Below are 26,428 nucleotides of genomic sequence, written 5' to 3'. Positions count from 1 at the left end.
ATACACAAAAAAGTGTTATAATATATGCACCCCTCGTTAGTTAAGTGTTCATACTCATGTATAGGGCGACAAGGATTTCGATGTATTATTTTTATATCTTTTCTTTATACACATAGAAGCTTATAACTTGGTTGCTATGGATATCAGCTATATTATCTATGCCACATCCTCGCTAGAACAGCGGAAGAAGACACACAAACACACACGCACGCACACAAACACACACACACACACACGCACACACACACACACACACACACACACACACACACAAACACACACACAAACAAAGAGTTAGTGACCTGAAATTTGCTAAACCAGCGGCTATTATCATTTCTGGGGCTTGTATGTATATTTAATTAATGTTTGTAAGGTTAAAACTTTCATGGCATATTATGGGGCTCTCGACGTTCATGAAAATTTAGTTTTTAGTTCGAAGAAGTCTCAACGCGGAATTTGTGTTTAAAAGACTAGTTATAGGCAGCAAATATCTCATTGTTATAATTACCCTTTGAGCGGAAACGTCGATACATCGACTCTATTAACGCGTATAAAATGCGGAAAGTCGGAATACCGACTATTGCTCAGTTCAATTATCGGCCCGTACGGAATTTAATAACATTTATCAATAATCATTTAAAATTATTTTACTATGAACTTAGTATTCTTTTTAAGTTAAACCTTTTTATAAGGTACTTTTGTTTCAAAAATTCTATAACAATTTCTGCAAAATATGTGAAAATAAGCTCAGCCCTAAAACGGGTTAAAACGGTTTTCCCAAAACTCTTAGGTTTTTTGAAATGATAACTTCTTATGTGAAGGTAAACCGTTTCTTAACGTAACGCGTTACGGCGCCAGTCCGTCTTGCATCCCTTTCTCTCTCACGCACACGGCAGCGGCACTGTGAACGTATGTAGCACTCAACTATTCATATATCTTTTTCAATTTATGTTATGTCATGTTAATATATATACAGTCAAACCTGGGTAAGTGAGAACTGGATAAGTGAGAAAACTTTATAAGTGAGAGTAATAACCAGGACCCGTCATTTTAAGCTCCTAAAACCTCTATTAGCGAGAAACAGAAACCTCTAAGAGAGAGTCGTTTTTCCCTCATGGACCTCCGTAAGTGAGACTGCTACTTTTCTATACCTCTATAAGCGACAGTCAAGCTTTATTTATTTATATTATTTAGGAGGAACAAATGACAAAATAAATTACAAATTTAAAATCTGCTATTTTATGACCCATTCTTAACTTTCGTGGAACTTCTTAACATTGTTTTTGTATTGTTTTCTCGTCAATATTGAACCTGTTCTATTTCGTGGAACTAGATAACGTTGTTATTTTATCGCATTCTTTTCGAATGGACACGTGTGCCTGTGTACCGTCCTGTTTGTCGGACTTACTCAGTTTATCGTTAATTAATTGCGAAGGAAAGTTCTGTTCTGCATCATGTCAAAACGGAAAATTAAAGTACTGTCATTAAGTGATAAACTTAAAATAGTGAATGCGTTTGAATCTGGAAAATCGCAAAATGAAACTCAGAGGGAGCATTAGCGAGAAACTCGGTTTAGTGAGAAACCTCTTTAAGCAAGAATGAGATAGTGCTCCCTTGAACTCTCGCTTATCCAGGTTTGACTGTATATACATAAAAGTTAAGTAATAACCTTATATTTGCTCAAGTTAAACCATTTCAATATTAAATAGTTGAGATTAGTACTTTTTTTTTAAACTTCATTGTCACACGAACAATTAATCCATCCCCAGCGGCAGCTCTGCGGTTATTTGCACCGAGATTATCGCTGCCCCATTGAAATGAGAACCCCGCGTCCAATTATCAGCCCCTCATCAGACATATAATACATTTTCCACTTCTACATTCGTCCAGAGATTCATAAAATTTTAATTACTAACAAAGATATGCTATGATTTTATTGAACTTAGTGTTTTTTTGGAACGAAGTTCCTTATGGGAGGATGCGGAGGGGTACCCTAACCGAAAAAAAACGTCCGTAACGTAAGATTTTTATTATAATAGTAATCCACACGGTGTACAACTTAACTTTGTAATAACGTACAAAAAATTACATATTTTTTTATCATTCATTGACCACTATCTCAGAGCCTTCGTTTGCGCAATACACTAACTCTTATGCAAGCAACCGTGAATGAAGTGTACCACAATAAGTTCGCACGTTACCAAATGACCGTAGGTTGTTGCGAAACCTCCAGTTTTATTTACTCCAGACTAAACTTCAAATTAAAGGATTTATTGTACCCTAAACCGCTGCAAAACGTCTATTTGTATCTAAAAATCGCTTCTGGTCGTAAATAAAAAAAATCAATTATTTTTGCGTAATAATTCACTATTACTGTGCTTATTTGCGCAGAGATAATCACGGGGCTATTGAAATGACAGCTCTGTGTCTAATCAAAAACGGTGCCTATTCAAATATTTATTTACGCACGAGAACTGAATACAATGTTGGGCAACAATGACTATGTCAAACGCGATTTTGTGTAGGTTTGCTCAGCACACATAAAACTCATCGCTGTCGCTATGAAAACAAGGAATTAATTCGAAAACTGCAACATTATGGTCGATGTTAATAAAATCTCCACATATTTAAGAGAAGAGAAGAAAAAGTTTTATAATATTATTGTGATATGTTAAGAATTGGGCTGGCAAAATTTGTCCGCGCAATACATTGTATCGATTTAACACCATTTCGCGCCAAAATAAACCGCGAATTCCGCGTGAACCATTAGCAAAATTATTATTAGGTAGGTACCTACTTGCAAAAGAATTAAACCCGTTGCCGCGTTTATGACTTATTTTGAGACTTTTTGGCGGGAACGCGAGGAGTGAAGTTGTGTGATTTGGTTTATTATGTCTATATAGTATTTATTCAGGTTTAAATGTGTAATAAAGGTGGTTTATTAACTGTTTAGTATCTGTGAAAGTGCACAAATGTGGGAAAATGAAACAAAGCTGCTGAACGTAACTTCTCGGGATCCACCAAAAAGTCCACTGAAAAAGTTTCAGTAAATGACCACCATTTTACTGAGATATTTCATCTCATACCATCTGCTCTCATCTCATTTCATTTCATGCCATGTTTAATATTAATGAACTTCATTTCATTTCATAATATTATTATCATTTTTCATATAAAAAAAGTTTTCATTAAAATTAAAATAAGACTTGACCTAAAGGTCTTAGTTACCAGTGTGCATTATGCGAGTTTTTTAACGTTCTCGATAGCGTAAAAGTTAGCTCATATTTGTATGGAATAGGATCGTTTGCCTACGTTTTCTGTTAGGGGCGCTGTTCCAACTTCATACAAAATTGGGTTGACTTTTACGCTATCGAAAACTTTATAAAACTCGCAATAAGCACACACAGGTCATAAAATCTCTTGAAACTGACTTATTTTGACATAATTATTATTGACATTCGGTTTTTTGGCGCGAAAGTATGCTTTGTGTTTTGTTATACTCGTAATATCTATGTACCTAATTTAAACGTACAATACCTATTGGCCTTTTTTCCCGCCTAGTATCTGCGAAAGTCACAATCACTAGTCCTTTGTCTAAAAGTCGTGAGTTCCAGAAAAATTCCCGCCATTCGTACTGTGAACAAATTATTGAAAAATGATTCTTCTTCAAGTCTCTACCAAAAAGCATTAATTATAAGTAACCTTTCAGCGACTGGTCACAATAAGTCTCATTAGCCTTGAGGTCTTCATTTAGCTGTTTTAGATAATATAATGGCCTCCGCTAAAATTACCTGATTGGTTTTTTAGCTAAATTAAATAATAATATATTTATGTAGGTTAAAGACTAAAAAAACGTGTTTGAATATTAAAAACAAACAACCTATTGAAATTAGGAATTTTTTGAGCATGTTGGCACTGGTCATTGGTTATTACAGTATAGTTAGAAAATTGTTTCTTTGTATGTTTGGGTCTTTTGTGCGTGTGCAAATTCCATGACCGCGATTTTTTTTTAAGTGTTTTTATGACCTGATAACTAAGACCTTTAGGTCAAGTGTTATTTTAATTATAACTAGCTGACCCGGCAGACTTCGTAGTGCCTTAATCGATAAATAAAATACCTAAACTTTTGTATAAAATAAATTTAAAACAAACAAAAGGAATCCGTCCGACGAGGGACACATCAAGGTAAAAACAAAATAGTTATTTTTATTTAATTCCGACCATTTTCATATTTATCTACCTTTTAGCTTCGACAAATAATTCAAGACCAAAATTAGCCCAATCGGTCCAGCCGTTCTCTAGTTTTAGCGAGACTAACGAACAGCAATTCATTTTTATATATACATATGTATATAGATGAAAACTTTATTTAAATGAAAAATGATAATATGAAATAAAATGATAACGAAATGAGCTGAATCCACGACCGCAGCTAGTTACAACCACAGAATAGGTACATTAAATATTTAACATTTCTAACATGTACATTTACGTAATGACTACATTTTAAAACAACATTTCGGTAAGTAACTACATCGCAAGAGCTTTATATTGTGGTGAAAAAAACCCACTAAAAATGGAATTTTTAAAATTAATACGTGAAGCAAAAATGATTTACCCCTTTTTACGAAAATTGCGCGGACGGAGGAGTATGTTTTCCACACTTATAGAGACTATAGAGAAGTAGTGCAGAATGCTAATATTTTTTTAAAATTATGCATAAACAATACATTGAATCAATAAAAAAACATTACACACACTACCATGTGTTTGACACACACATACACGTATTTATACTCTTTTGTATATTGTTTATCAATATTTGATCAAATTCAGAATTGATTAATATTGTGTGTCTTTAACTATTATTTGTCTATAGTGCAATCATGACAAAATCTGTGATTATAGAACAATAATTATTAGTATAAAAATGATGATTATGGAAATGTGAAAATAGAACTATAATAATGTTCGAACTTATAGTTTAAATTAATTATGGTCGAATTTCGACCACTAGTTTAAATAAACACGTGTTGGACATTGGATTGGAAAAAGATATTATCTAGAAAGTTCCATTGTCGCGTCGTTATCGCGGCGGCGGCGCGGCGCGGCGGAGAGGTGCGCGGCGGGCGGTCCGCACTCCGCACACGCAACGCGGCGCGCCACCGCACACACACGCGGTCCGTTCGGTCGCAGCGTCGCGCGTCACCGCGTCACCATGAATTCCTTCGAAGACAATCTATTGGAATTAATTCGTTCTCATCCGACACTATACAGAAACAAAGATAAAAAACACAAAAGTCTGATCTTAAAGGAGAATTGTTGGAAGGAGATAGCGAAGAGTTTAAATAAAAAACGTGAGTAATTGTTGTGGATTTTGTGCACGGCTTGCCGCGTACTGGGATTTTTTCTGAGGCGGCGCGGGGCGGGGAGAGGGGTTTAAACGTGTCGTTTCAAACACGAGACTGTTTCAACTACATTCGTCTTGACAACACCTTTCACAACATATTCTTATTCTTTATTGTATCACAATAAAGACACTACCTAAATGCCGCTACCTCGAAACGTAAGATAGAAGTCTGCCTTTTATTTGTATAACTGCTACCCCTGTCCGGGATCAAACCGGATTGTCTGACAGCTTCTAGGCAAAAAATGGGCAGGCCAGTGATGCTTTCCCATTTAGGCCCACAATACGCCCAGTAATTACGCATATTTATAACTCCTGCAGCTTACACTTCGGCAATTCGATGCTGTTCCTTAATGGTAGAAATGCGTCAATACATTTGACATACAGTTACGTATTTACTTAAGAGATATTAGTGCAGTAATTAGGCAAATTAATGAGGCCACTACATTACTGCTGCCATTGTCTTGTGAAACAAAAATAACAATTAAAATAATTAATCTTATTCTCCGTATCGTAATGCATCCATTATCTCGTCACTAATTCATGACATAAAAGTAAGAGTCTAATCTAACTATAACAGAGGAAAGGCATACATCTTCAGTGATCGCTTCATAAAATGTAAGAAAAATATAATAAGTTTGCGTAATTATTTATGAAGGGCGGGCGTATTGTGAAGAAGCCAAGTCTGCTTACCGCATAATTCATCCTCCCCGAAACTTAGGTGTCATGTCTCTATAACTGAGAATCGAACCGTCCAAAGTCGTCCTGAGAGGTCTGAGAAATTGTTCGACTTGATCCTTCGTCTCCCTTTTACCATCGCACTTCCAGCGTTCGCATCAGAACACAGCTCATCCAAATTATCTGGGACCACTGTGTTCATCGACAGTGCGTTTCCAGAGATCTTTTTTACCACGTACCATCCGGCTTTGAAATGAGTTCCCGTCCACGGTGTCTCCTGAGCGCGATGACATGCCTTTCTCCAAACGAGGCTTGCAAAGAGTCCCTAGCGGTAGGCAGCGGTTTGGCTATGCCCCTGGTATAACCACTCACCATGAGATGAGCTAAATTCTCGTCTGCCCATAAGGGCCTTAAAAGTATAAACATATCCAAACTTTGTTACAGCCGAGGAATGTAAAAATAAATGGCGTAACATACGCGACAACTACAAAAAGAACAAAAACAAGAAGAAGTCCGGCTGCGCCACATCGTTTTCGAAATATGACGACGAAAGACTGAAGTTCATTGATTCTAGTTGTGACGAAGGCGAGGGCGAGTCCTGTAGAACCAGCGACGCTGTCGATGCTTGCACGAACCCCAGCAGCAATCTAGAAACTTACGAAGAAGAGCAAACGCCCGTGCATATAGTTTGTTCAAGTCCAGCATCGTCTACTTCAACGCAATGCTTCGAAGATCTCTTGACACAGCAACCGGCGGCAGCTCATAGCGTAAGACCAGAAAAAAGAAGAGACCATAGTCTTTCGGAAGAATTAAGCACGTATAAAGAGGAGAACGAAGTTATCTTGAGCCGGATAAGGGATAAGGGCAACAGTCCGGTCCACGCGTTCTTCAGTAGCATGGCTGATGTGGTTTGCCAAATGCCCCCGGAAGAAATAGCCAAAATTCGATTGAGAATCTGCGAAATTGTGACGCATGCCGAATTGGTGACCCTCGCTAGAAATAAGGTGCAACTAATGAAACAGGAGATGGAGTCATAACTGGGCAAGGAATACATTCGGTAGACGCCATGATATCAATTGCAGCATTTTTTTTCTTTTTTTATTGTTAACCTAGAAGGAGGAACACAACTTGCATCTGTGCTTAAACTGGGTAATAAAGCCTGTATCTCAAGCAGCAGTGCTCCTCGTGCAAAGAATACAACAGCTTTACTTGCTTCAGATACACAAAAATAGAAAATTATTAGACAAAAATTTAACTGAAATTCATGGATTGCATAAAAGTGACATTAAGTGAGCTTAAAATATCGAGATGAGTGTATTAATGTACCCTCTGTGTGTAATGAGTCTGAGCATGAGTGAGTGTATGCGTATGAGTAAATAGATAAGGCAGCAACTCAGATCCAGTTGTAATAATGAAACAGATGCTTTGAAAACGTGACGTAAAGACGCCTGGTGCCAAGTTACTTTACCTAGATTCGAATTCCGCAGGCGGGTACCAATACTTCACAGGGTATACGGACAGACTTTTATGCTGAAGGATTTTTTATTTTTATTTTTTATTGCATAGATGTGTGGACGAGCTCACAGCACACCTGGAGTTAAGTGGTTACCGCAGCCCATAGACATCTATAATGTAAATGCCGCCACCCACCTTGAGATATGAGTTCTAAGGTCTCCGTATAATTACAACGGCTGCCCCGATCTTCAAAGTCATGCCTTATGGTCTGAAAGGTGGTGAAGCCGTTATACAAACGAAGCTGTCGAACTCATGTCTATCTGAGTGGAGCATTTACGTTGAGGCGACTATGCGCTCGGGAAATCACTTAGCACCAGTGAGCTTTGAGTATATTCGCGAATATTAGGTCTCAAGAATGATGACGGTGTTTCTGGAGTGCTATCGCATCTGAGGAGCATTTAATCTAGGTTTGAAAAGAGCAATAGATAACAGCTTTGGCTGCGTCCGCGGGATTACAAATAAAACCACAAGCCATCCATGAGCGATGCTGACAATTCACCATCAGATGAGACGTGCACTCGCCTTGAAAAAAGTAGTAAAAAGTCAGTTCCACGAGCTAGTTAATGCCTACACTACAATAAGTGTCCACGAATTGGTTTCCCGAATATTTTGTATTTGTAATTTTATTAAGCAACTAATAAACGTTATATAAATAACTGTTATACTGTTTTTAATTTGTTCCCTCTTTATTTTATACTGTATATTTCATGGGAGTGCTCTGAGGAATAGTTTGAGATGATCCCCTCATCTCCTTTTTATCATCGCACCTCCCGCCATCGGAGTAGAGTTCATTCATATTATCTGGAACCGCTGCGTTCATCGACAGTGCGTTTCCAGAGGTCTTTTTTGCCACGTACCATCCGGCTTTGGAATGAACTCCCCTCCACGGTGTTTCCCGAGCGCTATGACATGTCCTTCTTCAAACGAGGCTTGAGGAGACTATTAAGCGGTAGGCAGCGGCTTGGCTCTGCCCCTGGCATTGCTGAAGTCCATGGGCGACGGTAACCACTCACCATCAGGTGGGCCGTATGCTCGTCTGCCTACAAGGGCAATAAAAAAAAAAATGGTAGAGGACGTAACTGGTATTTGGTAGAGATGGCAGTTTCACCACTGCGAGGTAGCGACGAGAAGCTCAGAGCTTACTATTTAACAAATAAAATAATTTATAATACATTGCGCAGTAGGTACGTGAACTTCCAAAACATTTTAAATATTTTGAATCGATACGCAAAGTGACAATAACTAAAGAAGCATGCTGTATCTGTATCGTAGGCTAAAAAAAGACAATGACTCTGTTTGAAAATTAAAAAAAAATATATATAACTCCATCAAAATTATAGCACTCAACGAAATAGTATAAAAACGTTATGAATAGGGTGACCATAAAACCGCCAAATAAAGGGATATTCCCCCTCGTTATCACAATAGACACTCGACACTGCAAGTGGCCTATTCGCATATCTTGTTACTTTTTTTTTAATATACAAAAAACAAAATCTTTTTTTTGTGATTTTTTTGAATACCCTACGAAATATATTTTTTATTGTTTTCTTATTGCATAAATGGGTGGACGAGCTCACAGCCCACCTGGTGTTGAGTTGTTACCGTAGCCTTTAGACCTCTACAACGTAAACACCACCACCCACCTTGAGATATAAGTTCTAAGGTCTCAGCATAGTAATAACGACTGCCCCACCTTTCAAATCGAAACGCATTACTGCTTCACGGCAGAAATAGGCAGGGTGGTGGTACCTACCCGTAGATACTAATGAAAATTGTTTATATAAATCTGAAAATTCTCTATGTCCGTTTTTACGTAAAATAACTTTTTGACTCGAATTTGTTAACATAAGTTTAAACCCAATGAGTGGTTCTGTGTATAAAAATAAAGATTTAAAAAACGTAATATAGATTTTTTGGCGGGAACGCGCGGAGTGAAGTTGTGTGATTTGTTTTATTTTGCCTATTTAGTGTTTCTTCATGTTTATATGTGTGGTATGACGGTGGTTTATTAACTGTTGAACATCTGTGAAAGTGCACAAATGTGGGAAAATTAAACAAAGCCGCTGGACGTAACTTCTCGGGATCTACCAAAAAATCCACTGAAAAAATCTCAGTAATTGACCACCATTTGTACTGAGATTATATTTCATCCCATATCATTTCATTTAATTTCATCCCAGTCGATTAATGTCTCAAATTAATCATCTTCATTGCATTTAATTTCAGACCATATTATCATTATCCATAAAAATAAGAATATAAATTAAAATAAGACATGACTTAAAGGTCTTAGTTACCAGGTCATAAAATTTCTAAAATAATATTTAAAAAACGGTAATCTATGCTATATTTCGTATACTATAAATCATATAGTAGTGATTTCATATCATATGTAAACGGTATATATCTATTTATTGTATATTTATGTATTTTGTTTAATAATGTATTATTAATATGTACACCGCAACATACCTGCTGTATCTTTATCATTTTCAGAATTTCCGTAAATAAAACAGTTGTCTGAAAGAGATCGCTTTTAGCGACAAGACCGCCTATTGTACAAATATATCTGCATATTGATTGCTTTTTTGTCTTATAAATCGACGAGGCTGCACGCATGAAAAATTGTCACGTTCCGCCCTAGCTTGAGCGTGCGAGCGAGAGTGCGGAACAAGCGATAGAGAGACACGATCGGCCCAAGCGTTGGCTTGTGACACATCTCTCTCTCTTCTCACGTGACGTCAGAGCTAGATAAAGTTTATTCTCTCTCTCTCTCTCTCTGTAATCTGATATGGATATACTTCTCTACTACTACACCGAGACTTTTATGCTTAGTCTGAAATAACAGTTCTCAGTTTTCTGTAAGCTACCAGATTATACTTGTTTCATGGTACCAGTCCGTACGGGCGCGGCACGCACCAACATAACACTATTACAAAATCATCCCTCAATACAGGGGCTCGTAATTGTTTGGTAGAGCCCCGCGTTATTGAGCACTCAATAAAATCAGTTTAGGATAGCACACCCCTGAGGCGGTTGAGCAATTTGTCAGCGATTGCGGTCGTATCCCGGTCTCTCTAATAGACGAATGGTTAATGTGTAAGATTTAGAGTAAAAAATCCTTTATTAGCTTCAATTAGCTGCCCAGAAATTATGCGTTCTAGATAAAAGACTGATTATTTAATGGTAATTGAGTCTTCGTAATGTGAGACACCCCCGGCCAGGTGGAGGGATGCGAAGATCCGCAAGAAATGATCGGGGAAAGCCGAAAACTCCTAAGTAAATTAGAAGAGGCAAGAGAATTATGCTGATGTTGAGTCTTGGAACTCATGTTTCGATGTAAATGTCTTCCACAGTTGACTCAGCGTATCAACACCGGCTGCTTAGTAAAATTATTAGAATCCTTGTCATTTACATGACATACCATTACGACCCTACAAATTGGGGTAGACAGAAAATAATAACGAACGGTTCATAGCTTTGCAAGATCGTTTCGATGCTCGGGGGAGTTGATAAGCGCATTACTTGATTAGATATTTGACTGGAGTCTTTTTTTATTGCATTAGATGTTGTAGCGTGCAACATTAGCACACCAAGTCGCACTCGGGAATCATCGGGAGTTTTCGGGTGCGATCGGAATAACAGAACACGCAGCTGTCACTAGATGTCACTGTCAGTCAACAAACAATACTACTATATAGGTCTATGAACAATACACGGTAAGGTTCATAAACATCCTAAATGTTCAATTTATTTCCACACGTCAACTCTCACTTCTTACGCTCCATAAATAACGCTATAAATGGATAGCCCGTGACCTATGATGTAGTAAATAGTCGTCAAGCTAGTTGGATCTTTAATATTTGTAATACAGAAGCACAGACGGCCGACGATATCACTGAAAATATTTTGGGAATTAATTTTATCTTTGTACGGGCTGATAAAAACTGACAAAAAAATTGTTTAGTTTTTGTCATAACGAAATATTGTGAGTTAAAAAGTGTAACGCGCACAATACATGGTCGGTTATATATGGTGTGTTATACATGTATACGTAACATTAGTGTGTCGATGACGCGAACCCATAAGATTTTCCTCTACCAAAAAGTGTTCAACGCGTCTGGGTCGTTTTCAATTTTGCGGCCAAAAAAGTAACGATTTCATTAATTTAAATTTTCTCTAATTTTCCATTTTTTTGTAATCAGGCATGTTCAAAATTAAAAGTGCTTCATCATAATGAAGTCAATCACTCATTTATTGATAATATTATATATTAATCATTTATATTTTTCCTTTTACGCATTTGATAACGCCAACACGGATGACAATTTAAATAGGAACTTTTTTTAAAGCTTAGAAATCGAACTTATTTGTTTTTGATAAGCTTCTAATAACTGGTTAGTTTTCCTTTATTATTGTATTATATACTGATTAAATAATATTGCCGAATTTCAACACGCTTTACTGGAAAAATAGCAAACAAGTTAGATTTTTAATTACGAACCAGTGATACGTATGAGATTTGGGGTAGTTTTTAATGTAGAACTCCTAATTTAATGGTGTTTAGGAATATATAGTTATAGGACCACGGGTCTGTTGTCATGTCAATTACGGTAACATTAAGGTTATGAGAATTAAATCAAATAACTCGTTTTTGACCCCAAATTTGAAAATGATCCGTCTCAAGAAAAGGTATTATATCGAAATTACAAACGGACGATTTTATTTTATTTATCTCTATTGATTTCCGACAGTTCAATTTTGAGTGAAGAACTTTAAACTTAAAATGTAATAGTTAAACTTTCTAGAACAGTTCGCTCAATGTATTTCTTTATTCTAAAGATAACATTGATCACTCAGTGTAACGCCCGCTTATTCAATCAATTTTGTTTGGCTTCTCTTAACAACAGTCAATTATTTAAAATACTTTCCTCAGACGAGACCCCAATCCTCTTGCATCCTCTTGTGTTGCATTCGGAGACGTTTTTAACAAATCGCTTTTCCCTTTCTTTGTCGGGTGTCATGTTATTATTATTTTACAATTGTAATTATATTTAACTTTCTCAGCCATTGTTTATTTATATGAGAAACTAACACAATGTATACACGGAAACTAAAGATAGGTTGACAAAAACCAAATAAGTTTCCATTGCTAACACAACGCGTGAGTAAGATAGTCAAGAAGAATAAATGAAATTTACAAATAGGTAAAACAATGATACAAAAAATAATACACTGAAACTAAAATACGGATCTGTATCATCTTAAAAAATATATGTTATGTATGCTACTAGTATTTTTGGCGAAAACGGTCTTCGGACAGCGACAGACGCATTAGCTTTTGTAGTTATCTCGTTACTTAGAAGCTTCTCGAACTAATTTAGGGAACAGAACAAAGCTTTCAATGAGTCCCCGGAGTAAGGGACCGCTGTGAACCGGCGGGATCCAGTTCCAGCCAGTTCGTGCTAGGCAAAATTAGTGGATTAAAAGCATTATATCAATAGTTTCACATAGACGTAATGACGACTCAACTGCGTGAAGCAGATCCCGGGTTTCACGGGCACTAAACACTTGTTTCTCTTTATTGCACAGGTTGGTTAGCGATCCGGTGATAAGTCGCCGGGGCTTAAAATTAAATATTTGTGATGCCTAATGTTAAAGTACCAGCTGCCGAACAATTCGTCTCATCCTTGAAACGATGAAGGATGCTACTTCCAGAATCAGGCAGGACTATACCTCACTCACAATATGCCCTAAACCAGCCAATTCGAGTTCTGTATCTGGATGACGACTAAAGAAACCGTGTTAATATCGTTCGCTCTAGCGTACGACGGCTTTTCCGGAAGTCTGCGTAATGATTCTTAATTGTTTCCTCTCTGTTCCAGGTCAAAATGTGGAGATCACCCCCATCAAAGCTGTCCGTCGGATCGGCGACGAACTCATCGTTCTCTGCAAAGTGCCGTATCAGATAGACTCCTGTCGGTAAGTGTTCTATTGAGGCGACATTAGCGCCATATTGTTCTTAGACCGAAACTTGTCTCGGATCTCATCCACTCCTGCAGCTCTCAGAATCTTCTATAGTGACACGGGATATGCGATGACCCTATGTATCTTGTGGTTACAGAATGATCGTCGGCACCACTTCGTACAGGCTGATACCTGGTAACCAGGAAGGCGACGTCGTGTACTCCGGACAAGGACTCACAGTAAGTGTTTGTGTGTGTGTGTGTAGTAAAGGAAACCAAACCAAAGTTTAATAGTGAAATTTTCCTCGATCAACCAATTTTTCAACCAACGATAGGATTACGGCCATAATTGCTGACGCCTCAATCTAAATTTTGTTTCATATGCTTCATAAATCGTGTGCGAGAAAGTGATTCAGAAGAGAGGTCACGACCGTCAGAATTGAAGAATACGACGGAGGGGGCGGGATGGCATCATGTCTAGCATGCGTTTCTTTGTATACCTGATTGGACCTATGACCTCATGTCTTACGACCTTATTACCACCGGCCTAAGCAACATCTATCTGCGGAGCCTTTTTTTTCTCTACCTATACGCTGGTAGCCTAAGAGGCTATTCCAGCTACGCCCATAGGTGGGCTCACGGGCTCGAACTGAAAGAGTTTGTTAACACTAGCCCTAGCAAGAGCAGTGCTTCGCTGAATCTACCACCGGATCGCGACCCACGGAGAAAATCCGGTGATGCGGAGACTCATGCCCTATTGATAATACACATGTCTGTCGTCCGCAGACCGGAGAATGTGGCGCGCACATCAAGAACATCAGGGAAGACTGGAACGGCAATGTCACCTGCGTCCTGCCGCCACAGTCCAGCAACATCGAGGTCACCGGCACCATGAGGCTGCTTGTCGCCAGTCAGTTTGAGATTACTAAACACGCTTTACAAATAATCCTTATGTATCATGATTTTTCGTCATAATAAGGCGTCCGGTGCATTCGTATCTAGCGATGCACCGGTGTTCGAATCTCGCAGGCGGGTACCAATTTTTCTAATGAAATACGTACTTAGGAAATCTTCTCGATTGACTTCCACGGTGAAGGAATAACATCGTGTAATAACAATTTAACTCGCAAAATTATAATTTGCGTAATTACCGGTGGTAGGACCTCTTGTGAGTCCGCGCGGGTAGGTACCACCACCCTGCCTATTTCTGCCGTGAAGCAGTAATGCGTTTCGGTCTGAAGGGTGGGGCAACGCATAACTGTACAACTCATATCACAAGGTGGGTGGCGGTATTTACGTTGTAGATGTCTATGGGCGCCGGTAACTACTTAACATAAGGCAAGCCGTGAGCTCGTCCACCCATCAATGCAATACATAAAAAACAAAAATTACTCCAGCGTAATGCGATTGCCGGCAATTGCTGTTGATACAACGTATTTTAAAACCTCACGATCAGGCATCACTGTTTTGCCTATTTCTACAGGACAGTAATCATTCGCACCGATTTTCAAAATGGCATAATTTAACATCTAAAAAGACGAGTAATGTAAGATTAAGTTTTAGTTATAAGAGTTATAATAATCATTTGCGGACGTTCTGGAATATGTGACGATTGCATTACAGGGGCCCCCGGAGACCCGCACCTGATCTCTCCCCCCCAGCCTCAGTTCAAAGACGAGGACATATTCTCGGCGCAGTGCGTTGTACCGAACGGCAGACCGGCCGCCAAGATCCTGTGGTTCTTAGGTAAGATTGAAAACGACAAACGTGTAACTGGAAATTTGCTTTTGCCAATATACGTGCAGTTACGGTAGGCAGCGGCTTGGCTCTGCCCCTGGCATTGCTGAAGTGCATGGGCGACGGTAACCACTCACCATCCGATGGGCCGTATGCTCGTCGTCGAAATTAATAATAGGACAAACGGAAAACACTCCGTATATGTATATAAAATAATAGTTTCTTTGATTTACGTAACCAACAGTGACAGACAATATGCAGAAAATTGTTTATACAAGAATCGACCAGTAGGATATCTAAATAAAACACTTAATCCTTCGACTTAACTCGTCGTGGCCTAAAGGATAAGACGTCCGGTGCATTCGTGTTGAGCGATGCAACGGTGTTCGAATCCCGCAGGCGGGTACCAGTTTTTCTACTGAAATACACGTACTTAATAAATGTTCACGTTTGATTCCACAATGAAGGAATAAAGGAAGGAAGGAATCGTGTAATGAAAATCAAACTCACAAAATTGTAATTTGGTGGTAGGACGTTTTGTGAGTCCGCGAGAGTAGGTACCACCACCCTGCCTATTTCTGCTGTGAAGCAGTAATGCGTTTCGGCTTGAAGGGCGGGGCAGCCACTGTACTGTTAAGCCGACACGGTATAAGTCAGGTCTCAAGGTAGGTGGCGGCATTTACGTTGTAGATGTCTATGGACTACGGTAAGTAGTTAACAGAGTTTGGAGGCACGAGCACTGGATTTGATGTCAGCCGACGTCAATATCTTTGTTAAAGATATTTGATATTCGAAATCTTGATGTATTTTTCACGGATTTGAAGTCGTTTTATCGTTTAACTTCCAGATGACGAGCAACTGCTTGAAGGGGTCCATCAGCCAGTTGTCACCGACGAGCCAGGCTCCGACCTGCAGACCGTCAGCCAGAACATCACGAGGACCATCAGGGCTGACGACAACAACCGAATGCTGGCCTGCCGGGCGGAACACGAGGCCTTGGACCAGCCCAGAGAAGCGAAGAGACAACTTATTGTGCATTGTAAGTGTATTGGATTCTTGGGAGCTAGGATTCTTCTTCCTAGTCGTACACTCTTGACAAAGTGGTCGTGGTCATCTATCAGTCGAATCCTGCGATACCGATGCTCTCGCGATGCGACGCCATGTGGCACGGTGTTTCGCAGAGTGAGAGCAATCGTTTATGTTGGAGTGAGTCACAGATTTTATGAGGTCGGTCCATCGTGTTGGAGATCGTCCACGAGATCTAGGAGGAGCTAGGATACTAGATGATAATTAGTATAATCCTGCATCGACTTCGAAGACTGTTGTTAGAGAGTTTTATGGGCCCGCAAGGGTGGGTATCGCCAACTTCTCTATTTCTGCAACGAAGCAATGATATCTTCGGTTTTAAAGATCGGGAAATCTTTGCTAGTGTACTATTGAAACTTTCAACCTGATGTCCGTAGGCTACGGTAACCACAAACAGGTGAGCTTATTGTTTATCTGTCTGTGCTATTAAAAACCTCTTGATAATTTTTGGTTTTAATAAAGCGTTGGTGTACCCCCGCAGATCCACCCAAGCGCCTTGAATCCGGTCCTATCACCGTCTTCGGACTGAAGCTCGGAGCTGAAGGGAAGCTGAACGTGACCGTCCGCTCCAACCCCCCTCCCACTGCGGTGTGGATGGTGGGCGACATCAGGATAACCGCCCCACATTCCACTGACAACGGAGCCATCACGGCCTTGGAGCCTCTTCATTTGGTGCGTATTGTTCTGTTAGTAAAAGTGTCCCAAGTCTTCCTCCTGGTGCTTAGTGGTCAGATCCTGGACCGCTATAACGTCCTCCCTCGCCCAGAATGAAAGCAAAGCCACAAAGTTTATTAAAACAAACACTTGCAAACTCTACTTTAATCGTTAGACTTTGAAGCTTTGACTTCATAGCTCAAGGTGGGTGGCAGCATCCACATCTTGACGTTGGTTCAGTGACTGTTTAACACTGATTGAGGTGACCGTGAAGTGGAGTGAGGACAACTAGGAGTTTAACGGTATGAAGATTCCGTTTCATGATTTAAGAAAGGTAAACTAATCGAGGCTAGCTTTCCGCCTGCAGTTTTACTGGCGTGGACGGATACCCAGAAATAGGATGAACTGATAACCTTATTCTCTCGTAGAGCTCAAACTATTTCTATACCAAATTTAAATGAAATCGGTTCAAAGCTTTGAAGCTAAGAAACGAAAGCTTCAAGAGTAAAGAACGAAGTGGAATAATAAAGGCTTACAAAAATTCTCCTTAACCAGGGCAATGGACACTACAATGTGAGCCTCCATCTCGCTCGCATCACCAAAGAGGACGTTGAGAGAACGTATTACCTTCAAGTCTTCAACGACCTTGGGAGGGAGGAGTTCACACTCCGAATGAGCACTATGGACGAGCCTGCTGGTAAGTGCATCACGTCTTGCTGCCACACTCAGAGCCCATCTGGACTGAATGTCTACCTCCCCACGTCGAGGGGATCTAAGTCTCCGCTGCATATCTTGAATTTTTTACTATGCTTCCACGTTAATATGATTTGGCTCATATTGATCACTTTGCTAACGTTACTGTCCAGTAGATAGTATTGAATTAGCAATTACCAACAATTAGAGGGGGAGAGGGGGTTTAAGTGAAAAGCGAGGAAATTACGGCTATAAAAGGTAGTCATGGCTAAGCAATGGTCTTTATATACACGAACATTCACATCCGGATAAAGATATACAGTCCACTACGTCTTCCTCTCTCCGTGGATGTCGGAAGATGACTAAGAATGAACAGCAGCGTTCTCTGAGTATTATAGTGGTATGCGGTAATTTTCTGATAGAGGGTTTGAATGCCTACTTGGGTAGGTAGCACCGTCCTGCCTATTTCTGCCGCAAAGCAGTCACAATGAGCGAGGCAGCACTATACGTCTGATTATCAAACTCGCATCTCAGCAGAATTTTACTGAAATAAAACTTGACTATGCCAAATTATGCCCATAAGGGGTTTATTGTCGACAGCGTCTACTGTGAACTCGGCTTTATTGTTACAATTATATGGTAAGAAATTGAAGTCACTGAATGGTAGTTTAGGAGCTTGGTGTTGCAAGAATGATTTATTTAAATTCATTTGAATTTTCGAAGAAATATTTTTATTTAAGTGGACAGAATTTGTTGTTTTTCCCTAATGAGAAAGCTATTTTATTGGGTCCTATATTTTTTATGGGAGCCACAAAAATGAAGTTATGTGAACTGTTGTTTCGTCAATTCAGCATTTCTAACTTGTAATAATGGTGCCTTAGTTAAAAATTAAATTTTTGAGTAACATTTGTGTCTAAAATACAATATTGTAAAAGCATTGATTGTACAGTACCCGACAATAAATATTGCACATCGTCTTTGCAAACACAATCGGCTATTTTCGGCTTTCTTCGAGCGTTATCCCTGTTTGTCAGTTTGTTTAAGTGCAATAGCTTGTGGTCCTATAGATACAGGACTGTTCGTGGTTCTTGCGACACAAATAATGTTTTACGAAGCCAAAATTAGGCGATTGGCTCTTTGAAAAGGTCGTCGAGGTGCAACATTTATCGCCGGGTACTGTACAGACCACATCCTTTTGGCCAATCAATCAGACATAATAACCAATTTTGGTCTTATTTTGTGGATAATTGAGGTAGAAAGGTTTGACCAGTATGTCACTAGGCAGGATATTCATTATTCTAAAAAGTAATATAAGATCCTTAAAAATGATTACTAGTAAAAGATGCATGGTAACAAAACTGCATGTAAACCTATGCGCATGTGGAACGCGCATGTCTCTATCAGCGTAGAAATTATTTAAAGGAATATATTATAAATGAGTTAGTGTGTGGTAGTTATAGAAGAATGGACGGACAATGCAGGTGTTCGTTGACGTGTGAGGCGAGATAGCGTTATAAATTGCTTGGTAAAGCTACAGTTACAGCTTGAAGGCTGAGGCGGCTGATTTAGACTTGGATTTCATGTCTCCGGAGACTATTACGACTCTCCAGCTCGTCATTTAAGACACTAATATAAAAGGTTACACCTGAAATCTTTCGTACAGTGTCAACGTAGAGGCTATAATAAATAAGGAGCTTCAAATGAAGTGTCAATAGCCTGATGGTGCCCGGTCTGTACGGAATCACTTGGCCGCATGATGTTGAGACAACAACTGGAGGCATTAATGGATAAGGGGACTTTGTGGTTTGTTATGTGGGTAGAGTATTCACGTGCTAACGTGTAGGCCTTCTTCAAATGAGACCTGCAGAGAATTAACGGTAGGCAGGAGGTTGACTTTGCCCCTGGCATTGCTGACGTCCATGGGCGACGGTAACTATTAGGTAGTCCGTATTCTCGTCTGCCTACAAGGGAAATAAAAAAAAAATAGCGTGCCCAAATAAGTCTTAGACTGTTAGTTTTTTTTTTTTCTAGGCGTTGAATTAGACACCGGAGCCATAGTCGGCATAGTGGTGGCCGTACTCGTCCTCTTGATCGCGGTGTTCCTGGGTGTGTTCGCGTTCGCGACCGACAGATGGTGCTTCGCTGGTGAGTGACGTTTCATTTACAATAGTTTTGACAGTTGATGTTTCAATTTTCGGACAGATGATGTCAGTCGTTCTAGTCTCTAGTTTTTTATTTTTTTTAAACTGAAGGAGTTTCGACGATGTTGTCGAATTTGGATTGTGAAAATTGAAACGTTAATTTCAAGTTTAGTGCATTCCATAGTTTTTTTTCAAGCATTTATGACAAAAAACATTTAATATTTCGTCATCTGACTCCCACATTTTAATAAACCTTTTTAACGAATACAAAATTAAACTGACTTTAATAACATTATATCGGCAAATCTAAAAACCTAAATGGTTTTGCCATCAAATTATTCCAATTATATTATTACCATATTTTTTTAATCATCGCATGTTTTTTTAAATAATAAAATATATCTTTTTTTCAATTGAAATACTTAATCATTTTTATCAAAATTAACGAACAAAATACCTTTTTAGGCTCGAGGGCTGTCGGTCGATAGGTAAATAAATGTAGAAATAATATCACCGAAATCACTGTTTTAATGTGTCTCATTATAAATTTGCGGCATATTTTTTTATTTAACAAAATCAATGCTATGGCGATACAAAGCGGCACTAATGAACTGGTCAAGTATGACCGAGACGAAAGCCAACCGCCAATATTAGTTTGGCACGTCCAATTGTTGGCACGACTTGAGAACCACCATCTCGAGCGATCTGTGCAAAAAGCCGATCAAATTGTAAACACTTTGACTGATAGAGTTAATCTTTGCATAATTATTTTAACAAAAACCTGTTAAATATTCATTTTATTAAATTCAAACTTAACCTAAGTGTTAGATTAATATTAATTTATAATTTATTGTTTTCGCTTCAAATAAGCTATCAAAAAAATGCCCGCAAATTATAATGAGTATAGCTTTAACACGGCCCAACAACACAAATATTGAAATAATATCAAAATATTGTAGTAGAAAATTTATATGTAGTTAAGGCATCTTGGAAATGCAATGATTTCTGCTTGCGTAGTTATATAAAAATGGCAATTTATAAGGAGGCTTTGGGTGAATATTATTAGTTTCGTAGACAATGCTATGGTTAATCAATCGTCATTCGAAATACTAGCTAGTTCCTGTATAAAAAAATAAGATTAAAACAAATTTCACTTATAACATTTTGAAGCCGATATCAATTATTTCCTTACGTAATATAAATTTGAAACAATTTCAGAACGAAGAAATAATTTGAGCGCGTAAAAAAGCCAAAAGTTTGCTCAGGCGCGATATTTCTTTAAATAATGTCAAAAGGCGTAGTCGTAAAAAAACTATAATTTTGAAAACAATTTGGCGCCATTTTTGGTGATCCTATATTTTTAAAGGTTATTTAAAAAGAATTCGTAAAATTTTTCATTTACTTTAAACTAATTAACCAGTGGCTTGTTTCAAAGCGCTGAAACCTAAAGCCTTCTAGTTATTTTAGTGGTTATATAGCAAAATCGAAAGGTCAGAATTTCTGTACATTTAATAATTAACATGCTTATTGGCATTGAAAAGTTCTTCTCCTGTGCAAATATGGACGTTTAGACCTTACGGTTTTTGTATGTGTTGATTATACGTATGTAAGCCCCGTATCAATGTTTATTGCGATCAAGAACGTTTTTTTTAATATAAATAAATATCTTATTTGATAATTTGCATGCATTGAAACTAACTTATAACAGAACGCGCATGCCTTCTAGTGTTTTGAAACTAATATTGTGTTTTTGTTATGTTTTTTGACTGTTACATTGAGTATTTTAAAATAATTCCTATTTTAAGTAAAGATAAGTGACACTAGTAGTACACTAGCGGTCTATTGACAATGTATTGACATCGTCAATGGTGCCGGTTGGCTCAGATCGCCCCTCTGTGTGCCGGTTCATAAATAATTTGAAAATTAGCAGTCATAAACATATATTTTGTTTAAATTTTGCATGAACTTTCATAACAATAACAAGTCTAAAATAATTCGCATGCGTTTTATCAATTTTCTTGAGTTTATTGATTAAAAAGTAGAAAAAAAAACTGAAAATCAATTCCTTTTTTAATGAGAAAATGTTTAATTTAATATTAAAACAGCTCATTAATTTTTTTAATGAAAAGTTAATTTGTTTTATGTGTATTATTACGGTGACGGTACTCAACTATTTGTGTTTTTAATATCACCCGGGAGAGGATTGATCGCACCATTTACTCACCCTTCAATTTACGAATAATTATATCCCTAAAGGCCTTTAAAATATTAACTATGTAGATTCAGCTGTCAGTAAATTTGTGATATAAATTTTGAAATGACAAATCACAAACAAAAAATATCCGGCCCTGGCTATCGTCACACGAACGAGTTCTTGATCGCTACAAATGTTGACATGTGGCAGGACGATCCCATCGGATCGATATGCCGGACGGGGCGGACTCGGAAGCGCCGTTGCCATCCCACGATGACATCAAGGGCTCCGAGAATCCCACCCACGACCACGCCGAGTACATTACGAACGGGAACTCTAAGCTACCAGAAAAAAAACCGGACACGGCCGTTTGAGTAATGAGTAAGTCACGGTAATTTAGTCGCCCTGCCCACAACCATGTTACCCGATGGCCGGTGGAACATTACCGTCTCCTGTTCCCCGAGGAGTATTATTAAAACTGCTTTCACGATTTGAATCATGCACATATTTGTTATACAATTTCTGACATTCAAAAAAAATCTTAACCTTTTTTCCACCTTATATGCATTAATAAAGAGTCGATTTATCGACGGCTCACTCTCAAAGGGTTAAATGTTTCATCCTCACGGTCGACATAGACCTGAAAACCGTTAAAGTGGTTTTAATAATGCCCGTGGAACTTGTGAATCGATTTGCGTTGATAATGTCTGTAATAAAACTATGTTTAAATATAATTTAATAGCAGCGAATGAATATAATCATGTTGGGGGCTCTTGGGAGCCTGGGTCTTGCTTAATTCAGAGCTACAGTTTTAAGTTGAGCTTTGATAACGAAAATAATCGATATACCGTATTCGTTCGCCGCTGTCTTGGTTTAAAATCGATTACCGCCAAACTCAAAATGACATTGACAGTTAAATGTCATAGTGACGTTTAAATTTGATTAAGTCTTGTGTAGTTTTTGAGCCAAGAACGAAATAGAAATTCATTACATACTTACACAGTTACAGTTAAATTTTAATAATTGACTCTCGGCTATGTTTCCGTTTCAGTAAATGAAATTGAAATTCGTTTAAAGCTCAGGAACAATGCTAACAATCGATAAAACATATTTCTACTTAATTAATTAATTTAATTTTAAAAAGAAAATAGATCTATATATTTATATACGGCACAAATATATTAATAACAAATATATAACTTAATGACTTTTTTGAATAAATTTTTGTAACAAAAATATTTTATATCTAAATGAATGTACATTCGTATTAAAATGTCGCTTTCATAAATCAACTTAGAATAGCGCTGTTGGAATGATGACAGTTCTATCTTTTATAACGATTCATATTCTATCTAATTGAAATACATTCAAACTTGTATTTATGTTAAGATTAAATTAGATTTACAATTTTTGATCGTCTCAAAGAACCTCAAGGCGATAAAACGAAAAAATCACGCAATCAACTATTTAATTTTACAAAAACGATCAACAAACTTCGCCAGCAACAGATAAAATTCAAATATAAATTTGCAGAAGCTGTTTCTGCGGGATCTCCTGTGCATTAGACTGTTATGTCTCAGCGTGACAACCTCTTAGACTATAATATTTAGATTAATTATTTAAAGTAAATATTTCCCAGCGGTGGGCAGCGGTTGGCTGTGTCTCTGGTATTACTCACGGCCACTGAGTACTCACATGCAATTTGTACTGCGAATCTTGACGCCAGAATCTTGATCATTCTTCTTGAATTCTCGCATTACAAGCCGTTATGAACTTATCAGATCGAAACGGTCGTACAATATGCGCCCAGCTTAATGTCAGCTGCTAAAAAACTTGCATGATTTTTTCGTGAAATTTTTTTATTGTTGATAGGAATCTCTTAGAATGTTTGTAATACTTATATTACAACGAATACCCATCGTCTTAATAATTTAAATCGCAAGGGTTTTATAGTAACATCATAAGTTTTAGTATAATAATCATCAAGGACACAAAAAGGAAGATTTCGAATGAAATAGTCTCGAATTAGTTTAAATTTTATGTTTACGTCACGTTTACTCTGTTAGTGTTTGTTCACGTTTGATTCGTGGACGCGGAGACACTCGCGGGCCCGTGCTGGAAGTGTCCGCCGGGTGTCTGCCACGTCTCCGGCGACAACGCTGCCCGCCATTACACCTCACTGCATTTTCATTACGATCACTTGGTATTTTTGCGCGATATTCCCACGATTCGACGTGAACAAGCACCTAACAAAATATATTGATGATAATATATGAATAATTATGAATTGCTCTGCTCTTGACGTAAACGCGATGGCAATTAAGGTCCGGCGCATATTACACTTCCGTGCCAACCTCGCATACTGTCGGAAATTGACGCTAATCTAAGAGTAACATCGAAATGCTAAACTTTGGTTTAATATGCGCCGCGACTGAACGTTGAAGCTATGATAAAACTCACCGAGACGGCATCTTTATTTTTATATAGCATACATACCACCAAGTTGTGTAAATAAATGTTTAGTTTAATGCATAAAAAGGTACAGATAATGTATGTAACGTTAATATTGAAATTAGTTTTATTACGCGCAATTAAAGCTACTGTTAGCGTTAGCGCTTAAAATTATTATTTTATTATTTCCAACGTTTTAATTAACTAATTACATACAAATTTTCAATCATAAATGTCGATTCGCGTCAATAAAATGGATTTTTCAATGATTCGATACAAATATAGAGAAGATCAGTGTTGTTTAAGAAAAAAAATCTAAAATATCCAAAATGGCGGTAAAATGCTTGATTTCTTTTGCATTTATAAATTTTAATACGTCATTTGCGTATTGATTTTTAAAGTTATTACTAAACTTATTTACTGACGAGGTATTTTGGATCTTTCTCGTCTATATCGTTAAGGAATGAACCGACATTTATGATTCGTATTTCTAAGTAATTTAGACATTGTTTTACAGTTTAGGTTATGTGTATTTTTCCTAAAGCTAGCAATGAATTCACAGATAAGTGAAATTCATAAAATGACATAGAATTTTAAACTACTTAAATAATCATGACACGGCTTATTAACTGCCGATTTTAGATGTAAAAATCAAATTTAGTTGTATTCTAAAGCTTAAGTCTCGATTCACCGATATTGTGATTTTTTTGTATTTTTTTTATTGTAATTAATTATATTATTGTAGTTTAATTTTAAGTTAAATTTTACGTCGGATTATTTTTTAGTGGCGGTGATAGTTCTGTTTTAAAACGAACTCTTTTTTGTGAAATTCCTTCCTCCATAATGATTAATCGATCGAGAGAGAAGGCGTATTTCTATCTCTCTCGCACGGCTCCTATAATGTTATAAAATCGCTGTACTTAAGCGTTTTCTGTCAAATCATAATTACATTAGTCTTTTTCTGAATGTATTTATCATTTCTTGTTATTTTAGATATGTAATGTAAACATTATCATGAGGAGAATTTTTTTTATATACTAGATTATGTTATGCCGAAAAATATGTAACATTACACTGTTAGCGTCTTATGTTACTGTCATTTGACAAATATTGATCCAATATGCCGTAAAAATTCACAAACAGAACTGTCATATAATTATTGTGTATGTATTTCGCTTTAATAGTAAGATCGAAACATTGCCATTTTTATATTAATAAAAAATAATAATAATTAGAATTTTATATTTACATATCTGTTCACACGCTTAATCAATGTTCTTAAATATATTCGTATAAATTCAGTAGATTTGGCAGATTAGAAATTTGAAACAAAATTAAAAAAAAATATATAATAGAATTTTATAGTAAATTTGTTGATTATTAAATGTTTATAATAAAATTTTCACTATTAACTCATGAGATATTATTTGTGATATCACCAAAGTAATCAATCACAATGTGCCGAAAAAAATAGGAAAATTTTGTTCACAGGCTGGCAATCTTTTAATTTCTTGCTCTTTCATTCTCAGACTGTGGTAATTATGCAATTAAGCTTTTGACAATAAGAAAGCTCTTTGTGTGCTTTCTATCTCGGATTTTTTTTACTAAAATCAAGTGAAACTCGTTTAAGCGTGTGATACTGTTACTTATGAATGTTTATAAATTATAATTAATGTGACAACTTACTGCCCTTGAACCACCACTTTCGACTTATATATTAAAATATTTATTGATTAAGAATCACTTTGTTTTATTTTCAAACGATCTAACCCGTTTTTATTTATTAAAATGTTGCGACATAGTAGCGAGTATGTTATCTCGAAAACTGTTACATAAAGAAAAAAGAATACCTATATGTACCTTTTTTAAGGTTAAATTAAATGTCATTTTTTTATTTACATGA

At 37.3% G+C, this 26,428-nt stretch overlaps 1 protein-coding gene across 20 annotated transcripts in view; it reads left to right on the top strand.

Moving 5' to 3' along the window:
* Positions 1–26,428, top strand: part of LOC101746048 (fasciclin-3) — an 88,327-nt gene that overhangs the window by 54,575 nt on the left and 7,324 nt on the right. For 4 of the 20 annotated variants that reach the window (XM_062675465.1, XM_062675462.1, XM_062675464.1 and 1 more), the window contains exons 3-10: positions 13,489–13,585; positions 13,728–13,809; positions 14,356–14,479; positions 15,193–15,315; positions 16,154–16,345; positions 16,874–17,064; positions 17,602–17,743; positions 19,771–19,884. In XM_062675465.1, the coding sequence (XP_062531449.1) occupies positions 13,489–13,585; positions 13,728–13,809; positions 14,356–14,479; positions 15,193–15,315; positions 16,154–16,345; positions 16,874–17,064; positions 17,602–17,743; positions 19,771–19,884 (1,065 nt within the window). Of the gene's footprint in view, positions 1–5,141; positions 5,358–13,488; positions 13,586–13,727; positions 13,810–14,355; positions 14,480–15,192; positions 15,316–16,153; positions 16,346–16,873; positions 17,065–17,601; positions 17,744–18,339; positions 18,379–19,770; positions 19,885–20,345; positions 26,266–26,428 lie in introns of those variants that run through there. The other 16 variants (XM_062675469.1, XM_062675468.1, XM_012690211.4 and 13 more) reach the window with 12 other exon arrangements.

This window comes from Bombyx mori, chromosome 23 (genome assembly GCF_030269925.1).
Source record: "Bombyx mori chromosome 23, ASM3026992v2".
Taxonomy (NCBI): Eukaryota; Metazoa; Arthropoda; class Insecta; order Lepidoptera; family Bombycidae; genus Bombyx; species Bombyx mori.
The sequence above is the reverse complement of the archived record's forward strand: the minus strand, read 5'-3'. Positions and strand labels throughout refer to the sequence as shown.